Source organism: Crocodylus porosus, unplaced genomic scaffold (genome assembly GCF_001723895.1).
Source record: "Crocodylus porosus isolate Cpor-Errol unplaced genomic scaffold, CroPor_comp1, whole genome shotgun sequence".
NCBI classification, from domain to species: domain Eukaryota; kingdom Metazoa; phylum Chordata; order Crocodylia; family Crocodylidae; genus Crocodylus; species Crocodylus porosus.
In genome coordinates this window covers 53,135,484-53,155,983 of record NW_017728909.1, presented here as the reverse complement: position 1 = coordinate 53,155,983, position 20,500 = coordinate 53,135,484, and the positions used below count along the sequence as shown (strand labels likewise).

Here is a 20,500-nt window from a genome sequence, read left to right as displayed (position 1 = left end):
GGCTTAGTTTAAAGCCCGGTGAAGCAGGTCAGCCAGACTGGCTGAGAAGAGCCTCCTCCCCAGGGGAGAGAAGTGGAGGCCATCTCTTCCCAGCAGCTCGCTGCCTCTCTCTCCAAAGAGCAGGCTGTAGTCATGGAAGCCAAAGCCTTCCTGTTAAAACCAGTGCCGCAGTCTTTGGTTCACCGCGTAGATCCTCCTCTCCCTCTATCTACCTATTGTAGATAACATTTGCTACAGTGCAGTTGAGAGGTGCCCAAAAAGAATGATTCATGATCAGTGATTCACAACCAGTGATGATTCATGGAGAAAACTGGCTTCTTCCTGTAATGAAAAAAGTCCAGACTAGATCATCCATTATGTATCACAATGGAATGTGATGGGCTAGTTTAAACATTGCTGAAACGGGTGTAAGATAAACCTGGTTGAATGTAATATCAGACTTACTGATTTGGGTCAAACCAGTTTATGAAACTTCTGTCCCAGACCCCTTCCTGATTCAAGTTAAATCAGAGTCCCCCAGTATCCCAGCATGCTTTTCAGCCCTGGGTTGGGCTGTGCTGTCTGCTCCAAAGAGGAGAACTGGCTCCACCCTTCTGCTCCCTTGCTGGTGCAGATACAGCTGGCTGACAAGACAGGGTAGGGGAGCAAGCCTGGCTGGAGATACAACCTAGTGTATCTGGGGATGGGGGAGGACTGCCTCCCCAGGCAAAGCCCAGCTGCAGGGCCAGGGAGGAGGGATTAAACACTAAGGTTGTGCAAAACAGTTGTGTTTCAATTTGGTTTCAGATTCAGCCATTTCAGAGGACAGTGATTCCTTTCTGTGTTTCGGATCACTGTCCTGTTTTATTTCGGCTGAATCTGTTTTGAAGATTAGACTCTGCTGCCAGGCATGGCTTAAACTAACCTGTAAAGGCTGAATTGATTCAGCCTTGGGCTTTTTGATTGTCTGTACCTAGCCAAGGTATCTAGTTCTCTATAAGGTTAAAAGACTTTTTCAACCCTTTTCTGTGCCTAACGTGGACAAAATGCACTATTCCAAACAGGAGACTTTACCACACCTTCACCTCTCCTGTGAAATATGAATTTTCATTTTTACCTTGGAGAACTTTTACAATCTCTGCTTTCTCTGATGCCTGATGAAGGGTGAGTGTGCCCAAAAGCTTGCAAATAAAATAATTTGTTTGCAAATATCCAGTTGGTCTAATAAAAGATATCACTTCTTCTACAAGTTTTGAGTCCAGGTCTCTACAAGTCTTCTTAGGTTTCAACAGTTCTAAGTCCAAAGCAAGACTAGTATTCAATGCCAGGTAGGTAGCAGAGCTATTTTAACTGAAAAAGACCTACTAAAACACCAGGCGCAACAGTATGTACTTTCTTTCCTAAGTTGTTCTTCCTTGGAAGTTAATGAGGTGTCAGAATTCTTTTCTGACTTCCAAACCATCAGATATACAATTCCTAGTGCTGGTAAAAGAGTTTCATGTTAATATCAAAGGGAAAATAAAGCCCCTTGTGTCAGTGTTAATAATGATAGCAACATGAGAAGATCAGTATTTTTGAGATTATGTAATGTTTCTAATCTTTCACATTAAAGATTCTGTATTTTCAGTTAAATAATAGATTTTTATTTTTAATTTTTTAATAACATCAAAATTAAAAAGCTGATTTTTTCCTTGGTGCTAAACCTTTGTGCTCACTTTAAAGAATGAGATAGTGCTCTAAAAGGATTTCAAATCTCCCAATGAACAGTAATTGAACATAAATACCTGACAAGTGTCTATAATACTGCAGTGCTAATTTTTTGGTAATAAATACTATTATATCAACTATATAATCTTTCCCAATAGATTAATTCTGTCATGCTGAGGTTAGATCTTGGCAGATATATATGGTATATGTGCAAGATCTACGTATTTCTGTCCAAAGAACATCAAGAATTAGATAGGTGTTTGAAATTTAGCATACTTCTTAATCCTTTCTATCCCAGTTTATATTAAACTTTTTAAAGAATAGAAGACAGATTAAATATTTCCATCCGTATACTGGAAGGAGATATGTAGTAATTTACAGTATATAAAGCTTCCTTTAAAACACAGCCACAGGAAACCAACCAAGGCCAGCAGATTCATTCTGTGTAGCAAACTGTCTGATCATTAAGAATATTGATATAGGCTGTCAAATTACAGTCAGCCTTTATGCCTACTTTGCATACAAAATCATCAGATTTGCAGAGACAAATTAAACAATTAGCTGTATCATTTCAGAGAAGCATCCAAAATTGTCATTTCAGAAAATGTTAAAAATGATGGTTATTTACATGATTTTGTAAGTTGGAAGAAAATATAGGACCCTGCACGTGGTAGTTTTTTATATATAAAACCTATATATATAGGTGGTACATGTTGATGTGATCTAAAACATGCAGTGAGTCTTGCAGCTTATGCTAGCCTGGGGCAAAGGGGTTAAGAAGCTCCAATGCCATGCTATGATAGGAAGACCCTTTGCATGGTAACTGCATTGATACAGAGTTGTGTGTAAGGTGGTAAGATATTCGTAAATAATGTTTTTAGTGTGTGGTTTACAATGGGTAAGGTAGAGAATATTCAAAGGTGGAAAACATTTAAAGCTTTTATAGGTCTATGGCATGGGGCGAATGGGGAAAGGAGCTCTGACACCTCACCCTCACTTTCAATGAGGGGTCTCAGTCCATTATCTTCATATCAGCAATGGCCCATGCTTGACATACATGTCCCTTAACCATTGGATAATATTGGATACCTTGAGACATCACATCAGTTTTGTGTAACAGTAGGATACTCTGCAAGTTCGCAAAATATTCCCATTGGTTGGTTCCCATGCTCCATGTGCCCCAATGATCAGCACCTGCACTGCCATATCATATCCCTTCAACTTCAGGGCGTCAACCATTGGTCTGTATTTCTGCAGCTGTTGTTCCTGGGCTTCAGCAAAAGCCTGCCATCAGTTCTCCAAAAAGGATGGTCATAGTGCAGGCAGACTCAAGCCTCCCCCCTCCCCCCTCTCCCCTTCACTCCTGACCCAACAGGCAAATGTCTGTTGGGTTCAGAGGCACTGTAACTCATGGTGCTTTGTGTAAAGCACCATGATTTAGAGCACCTCCCCAACAGGCTGCCTAAATGTCTGTAGGCCTCCTGGCTGTGTTTATATTTCTGCCCTTGTGGAGCTTAGGCATCTGAATTATGGTTGCACATTATATACCTCAATTTACTCAAGATTCAGAGTGCCTAGTGCAGTGGTTCTCTAACTTCTTAAGGCACCACTTTGCCTTTAGTGGCACTCTCTGCTAGGGATGCACAAATAAAGAATTTTTGGGCTGATACCAATAGCCGATTTTTAAGGAGGCATATCAGCCAATAGCAATCCAATTTCTGATACGCAGCCTGGCAGCTTGAAGAGCAGTGTCAGACTGATAAGTATTTTGTGGTGGAAGGGGAGGGGTAAGGGAAGAAAAATGTGGGGGCCTGAGCTGCTGAACCTGAGAACTTGTATGCCTCCACCGCCCAATGAAGCTGGTGCAGTACTCCAGGGAGCTATGCTATCTGGTTGATCCATCCAACACTGAGCTCAGAGCAAGCCAGCACAGGTACACATGGGGTCAGTAACATTCCCTGTCCAGAACCTCACACTTTTCCTGGAAACAGAGGCACATAGGACAGTTCCACCTGCCCTGTCCATCTGTATTTTAGAAGACGTGCAGGGTCAGACCAGAAAGGGATGTGGCAAGACCAGGGATTCCTGCCTGTTTTAGGGTTATCCAAGAACTGTAATGCAGAAAGGAATGTGTGCTTATGCTACAGCCTTTCCCAATTGAAGGAGTCTTGTGGTCCCTGGTTAAGAACCACTGGCCTAGTACTTGTTCTGAGAGGCACTTAAATGACTGGTGGTGGTGTTGCCTATTCTAATATAAAAACCTTTGTCTGTCTGTCTGTCTCAACATAACACTTTATTCATCTCTTGGCAGCCAATCAGAGTGCTCTAGATGGACAGGACAGACGATGGAGCGCTGCTGTAACAGTGGGGACTGAGGGGCCGGAGGTGGAGTGGGCCTGGCCCCCCCACACACTCCTGGAGGAAGAGGGAGATGGCAGGGATCAGAGCCCAGCCATAACAGAGGGGCTGGAGCCAGGGGCTGGAGCACCCCCTCGCCCCGCAACAAGAGCCAGCAGGGACGGAAGGCAGGGGGGAGGGGAAGGGGCGGTTACCACTAGCCAAATCCACCACCCCAAAGCCACCCCCCAAGCCTGCAGTTGCACCACCACCCACAGCCACCCCGCCAGGCCCATGCCCATGCCTGCCACAGGGCCTGCGCCCACCACTAGGCCCAGGCCTGGGCCCACCGCCACTGGGTCTGCACCCACCACCACTGCTGGGCCCACAGCCACCACTGGGCCTGGGCCTGTGGCCATCGCTGAGCCTGCAGGTGTGGGGTGGCGGTGTCATGAGCACAGTGGTGGCTGTGAGGGAAAGTGGGCCGAGACCCAAAGCAGCCACAGGGGAGAGACAGGGAGGGAATAGCCAAAGTGGCAAGGTTGTGGGGAGTGGACCAGGCCCCAAAGCAGGGGCAGGGCCACCATGGTGGGGGCAGAAGGCAATGGGATTGGGTCTCCAGCGGAGGGGGGGAAGGAGGAGGAGCAGCCCTGGGCCTGAACACAAACTGCCAAGGGGGACAGAGTCAGGCCTGAAGGAAGTGGGGCCAGACTAGCATGGGGGGGAATGGGGGCATAGGACTGAACACTGGACTCTGTCCCGGCCACCATCCCCTTTTTAATGGTCAAGTTGCTAGTATTTTTCATAATAGCCTAGAGCACTTAGCCAGGAAGTAGGAAAATTGGGTTCTAGGTCTTTCTCAGCCGCAGGACTTAGAACCCACATCTCCCACTTACCAGGATAGTGCCTTCCCCAGAATCTTATGAAGAAGGTTGGGTCCCAAGGCCAGCAAGTTTTTCAGTGAGAGACATTATGTTGCTGTTCTTTGTACTCAGCTAACTTAGTGTTGCATGTGTGAGTTTGGTGTGCACCAAAGACACCTAATAGATTGGCTTCTTCAGGGACTTAGAGTTTAGGTGTTGCTCCATTTCCATTCTGGAACACAGTAGAATTTAAATGGGAGTTAGGTGCCTAGTATCCAAACTGGATTGCTTTACACATGATCAGATGCCTAAGCACAGGTGTCCAGGGACTTTGCAGTTTAAGATGTAGGGACCTACTCAATTTTGCTGCCAAATACAGTTTTTCTGAATAGTTTTTTGGAACTCTGGTGTCTGAATTCTGCCCAGGTCCTCTTTGTTAACCAGTTTAAACTTGGTCCTTCATAAATAGACCTGGAATCTAGCTATTTCCAGAAGAAATTCCAGGAAAATAGCTAAGTTTAGGGGCTATTTCTGGAGGTCTGCAGTTGTAGTCCCCTTTGATTCTTGGTCCACCTAAAGTTTAAAACAAACTGCCCAGAAGCAGCAGCATTTCTGTTCAGACAGCAGTAAGGGAGTCTTCTTGGCTCATTATAATCTGCCTGATTCCTTCTAAAATAGTCATTCTGCAGGTGTTAATGACCCTCTTTCCTTTTTTTAATGTTCTTAATGTTTCATTTATGAATTTAGCCGTCCCTGGTAATATAGCTCTTATTTCATAGCACTGTAGACTGTTTTTAACCCTAGCTAAAAACATTAACTCAAATGTGGAAACATTAAGTGAGGTGAACATTAACTCAGTTGTGGAAATAACTTTCAGTGAAGCATTGGATGCACTGTTAAGATGCTGAAGAAGGCTTGATTTTGTTTTATGAATCTGAAAGTGATTTAATTCTAATGATTACAAGACTAAAGAAACATCTTTTGAATATTTTTGCTTAATTTGTAGTGTTTTTAATACAGAATATACCAAAGTACGTATAGTAAATTAATGAACATTCCTATAAAGTTATATTTATTTTTACTTCAATCTTAAATGCAGTAATATAGCCCTAGGTCCCTACCATATTAGTAAAGCTTCTAATTTCTTTTTAGCAGGAGAAAAATATGTTGTGTTATATGTGATGATGCAGCAGCACACCATTTGCACCCCTCTTTGTCAAAATCTTAGATCCATCCATGGACATGCTCCACAAAGATAGTATAACTGAATAAAGTTTTTCACAATCAGGCACTGAAAGCAGCATGCTGACTGAATGAACCATAGCTATGAATAGATCAGAGTGAGCCCAAGACTGATAATGTTCAGATCAAGATGAAAAATACATTTTTAAATAAAGCCTGCCCCCCATATCAGCACTGTTTTGAAAAGTAAAATAGTGTATAGTCCTTTCTCAGAAGGATGAAAAGGGAAAACACCTTTTTGTTCCAGGATCTTATGTTCTTTCATTTTGCAGCAATTGGACCCTAGGGAGAAAGGCAACACTTTATTAAATTTAAGTACTATACAAAAGACTATGTAAAATTATTTAAATTAATTTTAAATATGTCTGAATGACATAATGAAATGGAGAACCCATTGTGAAGCATTATGAGTACATTTAGTATCAAAGATAATATATGGGTTTCCATTCTCTTCAGAATGTGTGTATGAAAACAGTAGATATTTTGCAAACAATTTTCTTACATTAAAATGTATTTCTTCAGAGTCTGCTCATAAAATTCAGAAGTACAGCACTTTCATCAGTCTTAAAAAATTAAAAATATTTACTGAATTTACTGGTCTGCTTTATATCTGGCCCATTAAATAATCACAATTTTTACTTCCTATTTCCTATTAACCATTCTTGTCCTTTTCTGAGAGAGACCACCATATAAATACATTTGAGGCTCTTGCTTGATGACAACGCAGTTGGCAAATCCAAGAATCTTGTTTATTTTTCCTCTGTTAGAAGCCTTTAATGTTGTTAGCTCTGGGGTATTCATGAAGTGCCTGTGGCCCTTAGCTTTGTTAGGAAAAGTAGTTTTGGGGTTTTTTCTTTCTATTTGCTCATCTGTTAAGAGGTCTGTCTTGAGATGTTTCACAGATGTCTCTTCTGTCATCTCTTCAGTTTTCCCTGTTGTTCCTGGGTGAGACAATGGTATGGGTTGACCTGTGGTGCCATTAGATTAATACAGGCAGTCCTCAGACTTACAACACAATTGGTTCCTGAAAATGTTGTAACTTGGAACCAATTTTCTTACAAGAAGCAATGTTATAAAGGGAGGATTGTTCCTGAACCAAGGTCCAATGCCCTACTTTCACCAAAAATACCCCAGAATTTTGTACTCAATCAATTATAGATGAGTAATATAGCTGCATTGGTGTATTTATATTGTAAATAGCAATCATATTGATTTGGAAGGATATCTTTGAGATGACTTTGCTGGACTTTTTGAAGGGCTCTTAGCTGGAGTCTTCTCAGGAGTCTTGACTGCAGATTTTTCTGGAGTCTTGGCTGCTTTCTTAAAGAAAGTGTCCAAGGAAGTTTCAACAGATGTTCTCCAGGGAGGTGAACGACGCAGCAAACTTGTTCACTGGTGTGGCATCACATCGGATCAAGTGTTGTAAAGTTGAAACTGATGTCATAAAGTAGAAACAGGGTGTCAATTTATAAACGTTGTAAGTGTGAAACGTTGTAACTCGAAACATTGTAAGTCAAGGATTGCCCGTGCCAGGCAGTTGTGTTTTCACATGATCCCAGTGAACAGTATTTTTATTTCTCAGTGCTTCATTATTTAGTGATGTTACTATTTGGGGTAAAAAGCCATGAATGAAAGCCTAGGAAGTACTAGGAAGTATTTTGTTCTGACTTAAAGAAATCAATTTTCTTCTTGTCCAGATGTTCACAATTTGAAGGGTGTATTTGGTTCTTAATCTTTTATCAAGTGACTACTTTAACATTTTCTCCTCTTCCTTTTTTTATCTAGATTTCACCATTATGATTCCTGCTTTCTGTCTTGTAATAATTCGTTGTATTCATCATGCAGTTATATTTTGAGACAACTTGAAAGTTATAGCTGATGAAGTTTTCAGCTACTTTGTGCTTGGAGATGTAACCACTAGGAATGGCAGATCTGAATTTTGATATTAGATTTGGATCCCCATTTGTAGCTGGATCCAGTTTAAAAAGCTGACTTTTGACTTATTGATTACTGATTTCTTCCTTGGCTGTCTGAAAGCCTGCCTTTCTCCTCTGTTGGCTGCTGGCAGCTGAGGTCAGCTGGAAGCTGAAACTGTGGGAGAGCAAGGGTGTCTTAGATGGGGTTGAATGTGTGGAGCTGAAGGGTTGCAATCAATTTGATGTCAGGAGAAGGGGGTTAAGGTTTAGGAAATCCTCAAATAAGTCTCCATACTTATGAATACTTACACAATCAAATACAAAAGCGAAACCTTATGATGCTACATAGTCAAGTTAGTCCCAACGCCGCTACAACTAGCGGGGCACCTTAGATGCTATAACAAACCTCTTGTACTCCACCCTGTTTGGTTACCTTTTTGCACTCTCAGTTGAAGTCCCATCCAGTCCTTGATATTGGTTCCCCAGCTCTTCTTGGGTCTACTTCATTTTCTCTTTCCCTCCAGAGCACCTTGCATTATGGTGTTGGCAAGGGTGTCCAGACTTCTTGTGATGGGAATGATATATAATTTTTATATATATAGCATTTTTATACTATATGCATTTTGTCATATTAAAAAAGCAAAAATAAACTATTTGAGGTATTGCATTATTCTGCTCTTATTGATGTCCACCTCTTTCAGGACCTTTTTCTTTATACATTTCACACATTCTTTAACTTTCCATCTTATCCCACCTGAAGGGCTTACTTTTGATTATATTGTCTTAATGGTTCATTCATTTATATTGTATTCATGTATATTGTAGAGTTCTTCATATCCTGCTTGCACAATAGCTGCATCAAAATGTTTATAAATACTTCTTGGGATTAATCTTCATAAAAAGAGTTAAAATAGATATAGTTTTGCTACGTCCTTCAGAATAATCTTCTACAAGTTGTTAAAATCTGTAAGGTGGACTCTTGAGAGTTGATCTTCATACAGACCATATATGTCATGAATTGATCAAATAGAAATTAAATTGAGCTTTTCAGTTTTTTTCCCTTTTTTTATAGCCTTTTATGTCCCCTCGATACCCTGGAGGTCCAAGGCCACCTTTAAGAATACCCAATCAGGTAAGAGCCTTATATCAAGGACATATTATTTGTATTCCAGATATATGGTGCAGTGGTTAGATTGGGGAATTTTATATTTTCTACTAACTTACATGACTTAGGACTAACCTTTGCCTGCTTTATTCTGCCCAGCTGTCAAATGGGTATGTTGGTGTTATTTCATAGAGACAGCATGACATTTACTTAAAGCTTATTAAGTACTAGGGGTGTGCAAAGCAGGCCATATTCAATTTGGATTTGGTCTGAATCAGGGACAGTGATTAAATTTGTTGATTTAAATCACTGTCCCTGATTTAATTCAACCGAATCTGAATCCGAAGTTTCAAAGCTGATTCAGTGAAACAGTGATTCAGACAAAGACACAGCTTTAAATGTTTTTTCTACATACCCCGAGGTACCACATGTGGCTCATGAAGGCTACAATGCTGGGGCAGATGGAGCATCCCATAGGAGCATAGGGGCCCCTCCCTCTGCATGCTTGGCAGGACACCCAGAAATGGACCAGAAGTAGTTCTGGTGTACTTCTGGGTCAGTTGAGGAGCACGCTGGGGGCCACCCCCAATGCTCCCCTGGCTTAGCATTTGGCCACAGGGGGACCCCAGGTGCCCCTCCAGACCCAGGAGGCACAAGTCATCAAGCCAGGGGAGCCTGGGGGGTCCCCCAGTGCACTCCCTGGTGGACCTGGAAGAGGACTGGCAGGGCTTCTGGTCCACTTCTGGGTCTGCTGCCGAGCGTGCTGCCCCCCACCACCATCTGCCCCAGCAACTCAGCAGTCATGAGCCTCCTGTTACCTGGAGGTATATAGAAAAAACATTTAAAGCTATGTCTATGTCCAAATCTTTCCAAAGCTCTCCAAATTGACTTGGAGGTTCCAATTCATTTTGGAGCAATTAAAGGATCTGATTCGATTCAGGTTCAGAGATTCAGCCACCAAGTTGGGCCAAATCTCTGCTGAATCGAATCAGGGACTGAAGCTTCGCAGACCCCTATCAATTACTCTCACATTCTTGCATGGAAGGGACAGTGTACTATAAAAGTTGGTATTGCTGCTTTAGTAAAACATTTGTTTTAAGTATTCTGTAATTGAGGACAAAATATGTTTCTGCTTGTGGTACCTTTCAGTAATACATTATTCAATAATATGCCAATATCTGACTTTCACTTAGTCTTTTTTTACTTTCTGCATTTTTAAATGTGTAAATACTGGCAGATAAAAGCTGTATGCTGTGAATGCTATAAAAACTATTGCCACCCTGTAGTTTTAGTTTTGGAAGCTATTTTTGTCTGCACATTTTACATTATTTTCAGTTTCAAGCAATAACATAATAGCAGTGAATTACTGTCCTTGCCATTCATTTATGTTATGCTGCTTTCATAATTTACTGCTTTTGGCAACACTGCTTCCCTTTCTCCTTCAGTAAGTTACTGTATATATTGACAGCTCATGGAAGTAATAAACTATTGTAATACAACTTTAAGGTTGAAATTTTCATTATACAAAAGTCAGTAAAATCAGAGTTAAAATTCCCATAGTAGTTATAACTCTGCCCCCTGAGCACATGCATTGCATTAGGGTATTATATTTACTTACTTATACAGGGAAATGCAACGTATTTTTCAACAGTAATATAATAAGATATACTGGAGAGGAGCTGCACTCCTTTATAAACTCATACACATTCCAGATAGTTCACGAATCAACTCTTCAGACTGGATAACGTGCATTGGGACTTTCCTTCTCATTCCGTATTTGCTACCTATCATCTCTGGCAGGGATGACTAGATCCAGTTTCACTAGAATTTGACATTTCTGTGATTCATTCTGTGTTTCTGTGTGCAGAATATCACTTTTTTTCTGCATATCAGTATAACTTTTTTCTACATATCCACTAAAGTAAATAACAATGTTCTCATTGACTGAAACAGTGCAAGAGCACATTCTCTGTTCCATGAATTATATAATGAAATATCCTGTAGTCAAAATGTTTAGTCAAAAGGGAAAAGAGAAAAGCTTAATTCTGAGTTTCCTGACTCTTGGGCAATTAAACCTCTCCTTTAGACTACCTGCATCCATATATAAACGTATTGACACATCATGCTGAATAATAAACATTTCTATTCTATGACATTACTTTCCAGTCAACCTAAAAGGATTAGTTCTTTTATTAAACAATGGAAGTATTACCTGAACCAATCCATTTCATCATTCCAAACTTACCCCAGATGACATTTTTTTATGACTAAGTGATTTTTGGGCTTTTGAAAGAACATCAAGCCACAAAATTCCAGTTACAATTAAGCTTGTTGAAGGATAACTGTACTGCAGGTATTATTGTAAAAAGCTAGAGAAATAAATGTTAAACCTTATTCTCTTAAAACAAACTCAAAGGACAGATAATAACTTGGAGATTTAAAAATAATATGCTAAGTTCAGGCCAGTGGTGAAGTAACAACGCATTATATCTTCATGCTTAAGGGCAAGATTTGGGACTAAGCTTAGAAACCCTTGTTTCCTGTGTAGATGGATAATGAACTTATCTTTGAGTTAATGCCTGTGAATGGTAAGGGAAGATAGATGCTAAAATATCCCCTTCATCTGAGCCTGCATTTTGAATACTATGCCACTGGCTGAGTTATGGCTCATCCTTAGAGAAGATCACAAAGCCACCCTTCTAGCCACGTAAAGAAGGATGTCAAACTGAAACATGGAAGAACAGAGAAAAAACTAGTCCTTGAATCAAGAAATAGATAACATATTATGCTCAAAAGCCAATGGAGTAAAAAAGTGAATTATGTTAAAATATAGGTTTTGAACTTAGAACGTGCCCATCCAAAGGGGGTGGGGGAGTAGCAACCAGTGCTTCAGGAGTGGTTGCACCCCCTGTTCCCAGCCCCCCACTGCAAAACATCAGAGCAGGCAGACCGTACCATGGGAACAGCAGACAGGGACTTTAAGTCCTCAATTAAGTAAGAATCCCCACCTCAGTCTCCGTACTGTCAGTACCTCCCCTCTATGCTCAGTGGCACTTCCCCTCTACTTCCAATCTCTCCTCATCCCCTTTACTTATGCATGGACACAACTACACATGCAATTGATATGAAACAATAAACTTGAGAGCAGTAAATTCCGGAGGCAGAGGGCTCCATGGGTCTGCCTGCCAGCCCAGGACTGCTTCCCCCCAGCTCAATATGTGGCAGAGGGGCTGGTTAGGGCACAAGAGTGCTTCAGTGCAGGGCTAGCTGGCAGGCAGTCCCCGCACTGAAGCTCCTTTGTGCCCTAGCCAGCTGGGGCAGTGTCCTATATGTGCACTGCTTTGGGGTTTTAGTTTTCTCCAGCCTAATAGGAGACCATGTGTAAACACAGAGATGTTTACTGCACAGCTAATAGTCTACAGCACAGTAAACCTCTCATGTAGATGTGCTCCCTCTGGGCAAAGGAAAGGGAGACCTACCTGGCACTGCCACTTCCAGGCAGTACTGCTCCCTGTCCATGCAGGGTTGCACGGAGCAGCTGTTTGGGGAGCTGAGCTTGGCTAGGAACAACAGTGGTGGCAGGTATGTTCCCCCTCCCTGTGGCAGCTCCCACACTGGGAGGGAATCAAAAAACCACAGAAAAGTAAGGCTAGACCGCCATAGGTCAGCTATTCCAGCCATCTACCTAAGGCAGGATCATCCCTATCCAGACCATGCTATACAAATCCATAATCTAATCTCTTACTAAAACTACAGTCAACCCTGACACAATACAAGATATAACAGTCTCATTTGCTACAGGTAAAGCAGGGGGCACATGGCAGCCAATGTCCTTCTTCTGTAAAAGGGTGTTAATACATGCTTAAGACAGCCCAGGTAGAGGGCCACATTTCTTGATACAGAGGAAGACAAACCCCCCCACAGTCCATACCAATCTGACCATGGCGTAAAATTCCTTCCTGAATTCCAAATATGGAAGTTGGTCTGATCCTGAGTGGAGAAGCAAGACTCTCTAGCCAGGAACCTCCAGGTTTAAGTCCCAGCAGAAGCACTAGCACATACCCATCAATCCCCAACCTTAGCTGCAGCCAACACTCAATGCCTCTGAGAAAGGCTTAAAAAAAACCCTGACGTGTAGCAGCAAAGGCAACGAGGGGGAGATTGGAATTTCCTCCCAGCCCCATGAGAAAAAGCCTAGAAGCATGGGAAATTCCCATAGTAGAATATATAGGCATAGATATGTCCAGATCATCCCCAACTAGTGGCTACCCAATCTGTTCTTGAACACTGAACACCTCCAGCAATGGAAAGTTCACAACCTTTGTTGGCCGTCTTTCCCACTGCCTCATTGTTCAAACAGTGAAGAACAGTGATATCCTGTTACAGGAAATCAAGTAAAAGACTCCTGATATCCATGCTAAGCCTACTTTGCTGCAATTTCAAGCCAACCTCTGTGTCCTACTCCATACAGCAAAAGGGAAAAAATTTTCTCTTCTCCATTGCAGCCCTTCAAGTATTTGAAGACTGCTATCAGTCTCTACTATGTGCCCTCATAAGCATCTTTTCCACAAGCTGAACTTGCCTAGCACCTTCAGCCTCTCCTCATATAATGTGCTTCCAAGCCCTTTGTTATCTTTATTGCTCACCTCTGGACCCTCTCTAACTTCTCCACATCCTTTGTAAAATGTGGAGACCAAAACTGTGCACAATATGCTAAATGAGGCTTAGCCAGTGGCAAGTAAAGAGGCACTATGACCTTCTGCATCTTGCCACCTAATGCTTCAATTATTGCATCCCAAAACCTCATTTGCCTTTTGTGCACCTGCATTACACTGCAGACTCATGCTGAGTCCGTGATCTACCAAGATTCCCAGATTCTTCTCCATAAGGCTGCCATCCAGCCAGGTGTCACATATTTTGTATTTGTCTTTTTGATTTTTCTTCCTGAGATGTAGCACCTTGCACACTCAGGGGGACTGAGCACAGAATGGAACCTGGCCGCCACTACTTCTGCTGTCCCCAGCTGAGCCCAGCTCACTGGGCAGCCTAGTTGGAGTGGAGCAAGAACACCTCTGCTGCTCCTTCCCCTCCCCACCTTCCAGCTAGGCTGCATGGGGGGCTGAGTTCAGCTGGGGACAGCAGCAATGGTGGCCAGGCTCCTCATCCCTGTCAGGTCCCCTCCCCATGGGTGTTCCCTACCAGCCCAGGAGCAGGAAGGGGGAACCAGGTTGCTACTGCTGCTGCCCCTGGCTGAGCCCAGCTCCCTACACAACCACAGCCAGAGAGGGCAAGAGGGTGAATGGAAGGGTAAGGGAGCTACTGCTAAACATGAAAGGGAAAGGATGGGATGCCAAGAGCATGGGTGGGGGGAGAAGTTGATTCTTACCTGATTGAGGTCTAAAAAGAAGTCCATGGTTGCTGCATCCCAGTGGGGTGAGAGGGGAGTCTGGGAGTAGGGAATGCAGCCACCTTTGTAGTGCTGGTTGGTGCTTCTGAAAACCCCCATCCCTCCCCCAGGCACACACACCTTTTAAAATCATGGATCCACCTATACATCCATGTACAGGGAGGGGTCTGTCTGTGTAATCTGATATGGCTCTATGTCTATAGCAGAATTAAAGGCTTCCTGTTACTTGAGTAATAGAAAAAATGTTAAAAAGCAAAATAGTATTTAAAACATGAGTTATATCCCCTCTTAATATGCTTTTTACATCTATAGGCACTTGGTGGTGTCCCAGGAAGTCAGCCATTATTGCCTAGTGGGATGGACCCAACACGGCAACAAGGTGAAGTGCCTGTATGCTAGGTGTTAAATGTATGTATAGAATATCACCCTTCTGTTTTTTTAGAAAAAAACTCTGTGATGTAAGACTTGTACCTCTTATAAATTGTACTGCAGTTATATAACAGCTTTCAAAGCTATGAGGTAGCAATGTGTTAGTGATCATTAAGAAAGTATCTAAATACTCCACAGTTGTTAGAAATACTTCTTTTTTCAGGACATCCAAACATGGCTGGGCCAATGCAGAGAATGACTCCTCCAAGAGGAATGGTTCCCTTAGGACCACAGGTACCGTGTGTGTGTGTGTGTGTGTGTGTGTGTGTGTGTGTGTGTGTGTGTGTCTTTATATATTACATATATAGCTAGTATTGAATTAAAATTTAAATATGTCAACAATTTTCCTTTTAATCCCATTCTTGAAAGGATTTTCTCTCTGCCATAAAAATTAATTCTGGTTTGAAAATTGACAAAGTCTGAAGCTATAAGGAAATTTATTTTCAAAGATCTATTTAATTTATCTTAAATTATGCAGCTGTAATTGAAATATAAAGTCTTACCTGTTTTGTGCTTGTATAACTCTCAACATTTCAGGAAAGTTAAGTTTATCTTTTTTTTAGTGAATATTACCATCTAATATGACTAGGATCTGAAAAGGAGCCTAAAGATCAAGCAGCTGCCTCTCTTTGGCTCCTTTGAAAATCCCAGCCTAATTGATCATATTTTTGGAGGGAAATGTAACCCCACAGTACAGCAAAAGTATTCATAATCTGTGTAGCAAAGACAAAACAAAGCAAATTATTTTTTCTGAAGTATTTTAATTTTAATTAAAATCAATTAAATTTTAATTTTAGGACCACAAATTCCCCACTCTAATTATTTTTTGTATGCCAGAAATATTTTAATTTTACACCATTAGTAATCTTTATATACAAATTGTCAGACTTTCTCTAGATCTCTTTTGGAAGAAGTGCAGCCAGGCTGCACATCTGTATTAGCCTCCCTTCTGCTGTTATAGGTATATACAGGTTCTTTCTCTTTATTAAAGTAAAAACTAAGTAAAAAATTATAAATCTTCTACTTACAAGAATGACTAAAGTAGAAATCAGTGTTAGTCTGATACATACCAAAATAGTCCAATGGATTGTCCATTACATATTATTTAGCTTTTCCTGTCTAACTCAAGTATACAAATATACGAAAAGAAAGAGAAAACAACCCGAAGTTGGAGAACTTTGGTGTTTTTTCTCTTTCTTTTTGTATATTTGTTTGTTTCAATGTATGTTATACCTATTTTGACCTCATCTTATATGCTAAAGAGATATTTGGGGTACCTTCACCTTTGTATACTGTGATTCCTTCTTTCAGATAGTCACCCTGCTAACGTGTTTTATCCTATGGGATCTGAGTTTAGTTTTGAATTACTGGGTAGCTCTTCCTTTTAAACCTTTTCAGGATTGCCTTTCCAGTTTTCAGACTTTCTGGAAGAAACCGATTCTGTATGTATAACCAACAAAAAATGTATTTAAATTCATACGCTGGTTTTTCGGCAGCACTTAAGCCTTTCTGCAACTTACCTTTTTGAGGGTGGAAAGTTAAGCTTTGAAGGGATGCCACATGAAGTTAAGCAGACACTATATGCAAGCATTAGTAACTGCACATGGCAGGCAAGTCTGATATCAGTTTTCACAGGCGTGATTTTCTCTCTCAGGAGTTTTTATTCTCTTTAAAACCCCATTATTAATTCCTTGTTGGATTCTTCTTTCCACGATTTAATCATCAGGGCTTTGGATAGGAGAAAAATTGCAGGGGAAATAGAGAATTCACCATTAACTTACCTGAGTTTTCCAGATTAGTCTCTTCTACAGATTCATGCTCATATTTCATCTTCTCATTTGTCTTGTGAGCAATCCGTTTTAAGAACCTGAAGGGAAAACTGACTGCATGCCTTGGTGGGCATGTTAGAAGGTGGGCATGTTAGAAGTGAACTTGCATTGTCACAGTGTGAAGTTGCCTTAGGTCTTATCTTACACTTGGAGAGTATTGATGGTTTACCTCTATCAGAGTAGGTAAACTGGCAAAACCCTTGGGGCATGTCCATATTTCTAACTAACCAGGTAAGCCAGCAGTTACTCAGTTACTCCCAGGTTTAAATGATTCTGATGCTCAGATATCCTAGAACAAGGATTTCTGGAATTGAATGATATACAGAACTCTAAAGTTGGGTAATCCAGTTATACTATCTCTAGTGCCTCTTATGGTGACATAACTGCAAGACAGACAACAATCATGACTTTGAAATTGTCTAAATCTCTTTGGTAAGTAATTGCCTGTCCCACCTCCTTGGAACACACTCTCGTTAGGAATACTTTATACCACATTTCCCTGAATAGATCAGAAAAAAGCAGAACTAGCACAGATGATAGAGTGAATAATGAATGTGAGGTGAGCCAGGTTGCCCTATTTACATACATTTTAAGTGTAAAGAAGGAACTATTTTAGTCTTTCAAGTAAATAATACAATTCTAGCCTTTTGCCTTCTTGTGTCCTAATCTAAATATTACTTGAGCACACTCTTTGGTTTTATATGATATGGTTTTGGATAACTTTTATAGATATTTTGTATGACATTCATCATCCTACTAGCTAAATAACATTCATGTTTGTTGTCTCAAATTGGTTACAAAAGAAAGTTAGTAGTTATTTTGTGTATTATAAAAATGAAATAATATATTGTAACATTTTCCTGTAAAAGTTTCCTGAATTCCATACTGTGGACACGCCAGAAAAATCAATTTTTCTGCCTTGGGTTGAGCTGTGTGGGTATGAATGTTGAGCAAATTATTGAATTTGTTTCTCATTAATCTTTGACATTTACTTCCATATCTTCATGGAAAAATTGGCATTTCAAGTATGGCTAGTACTTGTATTTTAAGTGTATTAGGTATACATATTTTACATTGGAAATATATGTATTTTTAATCAAGAATGGGAGCTCCTGAAAGAATGAATTGCACTGGCCTATCCAATGAACAGTTGTGTAGGGAAGTCATTAACCCACTGTCCTTTCTTTCCCCCTTCCTCTTTGGTTTTGTTTTTTTGTTTTGTGGTAGTCTGACCCTTGGTTATCATTGCAGAACTATGGAGGTGCAATGAGACCCCCACTGAATGCTTTAGGTGGCCCTGGGATGCCTGGAATGAACATGTAAGCAAAATAATAATCTACTTAAACCTTTACAAAAATAACCATTTCCTTTTTAAAGAAAAGATAATAACTGTTACACAGATGTAGGATGAGGGAGAATATGCATTAATTGAGTCATATTAACAGCTGTGTTAAAACAAGGGAACACTGCTATGTTCTCACTCTTCTGCAAAGCAACTGTTACAGTCTCTTCTTTTCTCCATCCAAGTGTGGTCAAATAATTTTTTTACAAGTCAGGGTCAAAATATTGGGCTATTTTGTTGGTACGAGCTCTCTGTATTCTTTTGTATATTTATTAAGAATCTTGACAGTAGTCAGGATTGTATATTTATTTCACTGACTGAACAGTAAATCTGTTTGCCATGAATTCTCTCACACAAGAACATTGTTAAAAACAGTGTAGGTGTGATTGACATTTGCAAAAGTAAGGAAGTGCATAGTTTGGATAGAAGGAAGCCATTGTTTTTAAATTTAAAAAATGGATGAATATTAAAAAAAGGAACTGTTACAACTTTCTTTATTTTGTGTTGAGACACTATTGTGACTTCATTATAACCAGATAAAACCTGTATAATGGAGTGTACAACCAGGTCTGAGATACTTTGGCATACTGTTTGGCATAAAAAGGTTTCTTGGGCTAGATTATCCGTTGATGTAAGATGGTGTAAAATGATTACACCAGTTTATACTGCCTCTAGATTTTGTTCACCAAGTTTATTCTTGATCCCTGTAGACAAGTCATGTTTTCTAAGCCTGCAGAGTAACTTCATATATCAAACAATTTCAGTTTTTTCTGGGGTAGAATAAGTTAAAGCTAAGGATTCGACATAGTAAAGGCACAAACTTGGAATCCTTGGTGTTTGTGATGGGTCCTGTACTTTCTTCAAGATGATATTATGGCTGACAAGCCAGGAAAGACCTAATGTGTCCCACACATTGATTACTTAGACTTACACCTGCATAAATTCAAAGACTTTAAGCCAGAAGGGACTATTATAATCATTTTCTGTATAACAGAGGTGCAAGAATTTTTCTTATCAAAGCCCTATTTCCACTTGAGTTAGAGCAGTTTATTACAACAATGGATTGTGGCTTCCCTACAGTCAGAGATGCAAGACATTGAAAATGTTATTACAATTTAAAACAAAGCAAGTCTTCTTCCATGGCTTCCTACTACTTCTTATGTCTCAGGTTTGAGTTTTCAAGAGGTTTACAAAGAAACATATATAAATTATGTAGACCTGTTATCTTAGCATAACTGCATTTTTACTCTTTTATAGTACTTTTAAGGGGGTCAGTTATGTTTTTTATTTCAAATCAAAGGTTGCAAACCTAAAAAGGTTGAAAAACATTAAGCCAGAATATATCTTTTAGAGACATGCAGTCGTGATTTTAAGATTTCAAGTGATGGAAAATCTACACTGTCCTTGTTTAAGGTCTTCTCATCTTCAGGCAGGTCTTGAATTCTTGAAGCAAAGAATATCAAATACAATCTAGAGTTGGTGTTATGCTATTACAAATATATTATATTGTTCTTGAAGCCACCTGAGATATATTCAATGTAACATCCCTTCTTTAAAATAAAATAATATAAAGAAAATAGCTAAGTGCTTGAAATCAAGCATGGATACAGCACAAATAATACATTCCAAAAATAGTCCTCAGGGAAGAAGGCACTGGGTAGCATGGAGCCCCTGCAGGACATGCTTGGAAATCTGGTGTTCGCATCAGACAGTAAAGCTGACCTCTTTAACAAATTCTTTGCCTCCATTTTTCTGAGCAGGGACAGGGACATCCACCCCACCAGGATTCCAGACGGACTCAGGAGAAGCACCGCCAGGCCTAGGGTCAGAGAGGACCTAGTCAGGGAACTTCTGGTGGGACTGGATGTGTTCAAATCAGGAGGTCCAGATGATCTCCACCCTAGGGTGCTCAGGGAATTGGCAGAGGTCATTACAGGACTCATGGCACAGCTTTACAAGCACTCGTGGTGCTCTGGTGTGGTGCCAGAGGATTGGAAAAGGGACATTGTGGTCCCCACTTTCAAAAAAGGAAGGAAGGAGGACCCAGGAAACTCTAGACCCATTTGTCTTACCTTGGTCCTGGGAAAGCTCTCTGAGAAAATTATCCATGAGCACATATCTGAGGGACCAGCAGGGGAGATTATGAGTAGGGGCAACCAACACGCATTCATTAGAGGCAGGTCCTGTCAGACCAACCTGGCTACATTCTGCAACACGGTGACAAAAGCCTTGGACACAGGTGTCACAGTGGACATAGTCTTTCTGGACTTTAGGAAGGCTTTCAACACTGTCTCTCACCCCATTCTCATCAAAAAATTAGGTGACTGTGGCGTCAATGCCTACA

At 40.7% G+C, this 20,500-nt stretch overlaps 1 protein-coding gene across 1 annotated transcript in view; it reads left to right on the top strand.

Annotated features, from left to right (window-relative positions):
- The window catches only part of SSBP2 (single stranded DNA binding protein 2), a 222,395-nt gene that overhangs the window by 164,491 nt on the left and 37,404 nt on the right, over positions 1 to 20,500 (top strand). Inside the window, exons 6-9 of the mRNA XM_019531710.1 lie at positions 9,117 to 9,176; positions 14,869 to 14,935; positions 15,149 to 15,219; positions 18,066 to 18,133. Of these exons, the coding sequence (XP_019387255.1) occupies positions 9,117 to 9,176; positions 14,869 to 14,935; positions 15,149 to 15,219; positions 18,066 to 18,133 (266 nt within the window). The remainder of the gene's footprint in view (positions 1 to 9,116; positions 9,177 to 14,868; positions 14,936 to 15,148; positions 15,220 to 18,065; positions 18,134 to 20,500) is intronic.